Source organism: Buceros rhinoceros, unplaced genomic scaffold, assembly GCF_000710305.1.
Source record: "Buceros rhinoceros silvestris isolate BGI_N320 unplaced genomic scaffold, ASM71030v1 scaffold21841, whole genome shotgun sequence".
Taxonomy (NCBI): Eukaryota; Metazoa; Chordata; class Aves; order Bucerotiformes; family Bucerotidae; genus Buceros; species Buceros rhinoceros.
Genome location: NW_010392794.1, coordinates 25,015 through 26,762, shown reverse-complemented (window position 1 = coordinate 26,762; position 1,748 = coordinate 25,015). Strand labels below are relative to the sequence as shown.

General features: G+C 60.6%; 1 protein-coding gene across 1 annotated transcript; it reads left to right on the top strand.

Annotated features, from left to right (window-relative positions):
- The first annotated feature begins 716 nt into the window (after positions 1-716).
- On the top strand, positions 717-1,673 carry LOC104500908 (protein S100-A4-like). Its single transcript, XM_010144638.1, has 2 exons — positions 717-857; positions 1,509-1,673. The coding sequence occupies exons 1-2, from the start codon at positions 717-719 to the stop codon at positions 1,671-1,673; spliced, it is 306 nt and encodes a 101-aa protein (XP_010142940.1).
- Positions 1,674-1,748: the final 75 nt, after the last annotated feature.

The window sequence follows — 1,748 nt, the reverse complement described above, 5'->3', positions numbered from 1 at the left end:
TTCGTGCCCCCCGCCCCTGCCAGCCGGCATCGAGTCCCAGCTCATGGCCCAAATAAAACGGCTGCTCCCATCCCAGCCCCACTGCGGAGCCTCTTTGCTTTCACTGGGGTCACCGGGGGTTCTTGAGACCGTCTGTCTTGGGGAGATTTGGCCTCCCAGAAAGCTCATGGTGTGGGAGACAGAGCGGTGATGGTTTAGCCGTGACCAGCTGGCTTTGGGAAGCCCCAAGGGATGCCCCAGCCTTTCCCCTTCCCTGTGCCCATCCCTTGACTTGGCCCTCAGTCCCCAGACTCCCCAGTCTGCACCCAAACCCTCCCACCTCCCCCTAATGGGATCACACAGCTCGTTAGGCAAAAATGAGGCGCGGGCGAAACTGTCTTCGTGGAGCTGCTGGGAAAGCCTGGAGGCGAGGGGGCTGCACGGGACAGAGCCGCCCCAGCCGGGCTATAAATGCCCCTCGCGCTGCCGTGCAGCACTCTGGCTCCTCGCTGCTGCCCGACCCGCTCCGACCCTGGTGAGTCCCCACTCCTCTCCCTCACGCATCTCCCATGGCGCCGCTTCGCTCCCAGCTGAATTCACCCCGACACGCGCTGGGGTTCCAGCCACCCCTTTGCAGCGTCGCGGGCCGATTTGTGCGGTATGGCGGGTACGAACCCCCGTTGCCGCCCTGATGCCAACCCCCGTGTTCTGCCCTCCAGACGCGCAGCAGGCTGGCGATGGCGTATCCCCTGGAGCAGGCGCTGGCTGTGATGGTCACCACCTTCCACAAGTACTCGGGAAAGGAAGGGGACAAGTACAAGCTCAGCAAGGCGGAGCTCAAGGACCTGCTGAATAAGGAGCTGCCCGTCTTCGGGAGCGTAAGTGGCCGTGGGGGCTCATCCCTTCACACCCCTCGGAGGTGGTCGGGCATGGACGGGAGGTGTTGTAGGGGCAGTAGCACCCCAGCCTCGGGTCTTCCCCCGTAACGTGGTGCAAACTGGGGTGAGCCAAGTGGTCTCTGAATTTCCTCAGAGCACCACGTGCGACACGCCGAGACCTTGAACTGCAGGGCAAGCCCTGGGGAGGACGAAGGACGGGGCCAGGAGATGGAGCACACTCAGACCGAGAAGAAACTTGGCTTTTCTCATACCCACAGAAATATTTTGATTGGCAAAGGAAATCGGACTCTGATTTCAATACTTTAATTTGGTTTTTTTCACTCCTACTTCCCCTTTTGGCTTGTTGCTTCAACTGGGAGGAGAAGTTTTTTTAACCAAATATTTTTACGACTGAGAAACATATTTGCTGGAGCCGTGCCAGCATGGCCCGGGTCACGGGAAAAACCGATCACCCTCGTGAAGGCCACCTCCTTCCACAGGCAGAGGGAAAACCCTCCTTCGAGGCAGGGTGGGGGGAAGCCCAGGCTTTTCACCTCCCTCCTCGCAAGCAGTGGGGCTGGGTGGGGAAGGCCCTCGTTCACCCGCGCCCCCCCAAACTGCTTACCCGCCCTGCGCTCTCCCCCCTGGCAGAAACACATGGACGAGGCAGAGTTCAAGAGGCTGGTGAATGACCTGGACCACAACAAGGACAGTGAGGTGGACTTTAAGGAGTACGCCTGCTTCCTGGCCTGCATCACCATGGGCTTCAACGAGTTCTTCAAGGACGCCCCCTGCAAGCAGCCCCGCAAGAAGTGACTCCCCTCCCCGCCCCGTGCCCACGGCGTGGCCGGTCAATAAAAGCTTTTCCGAAGCCTCGCTGTGCATCAGCGG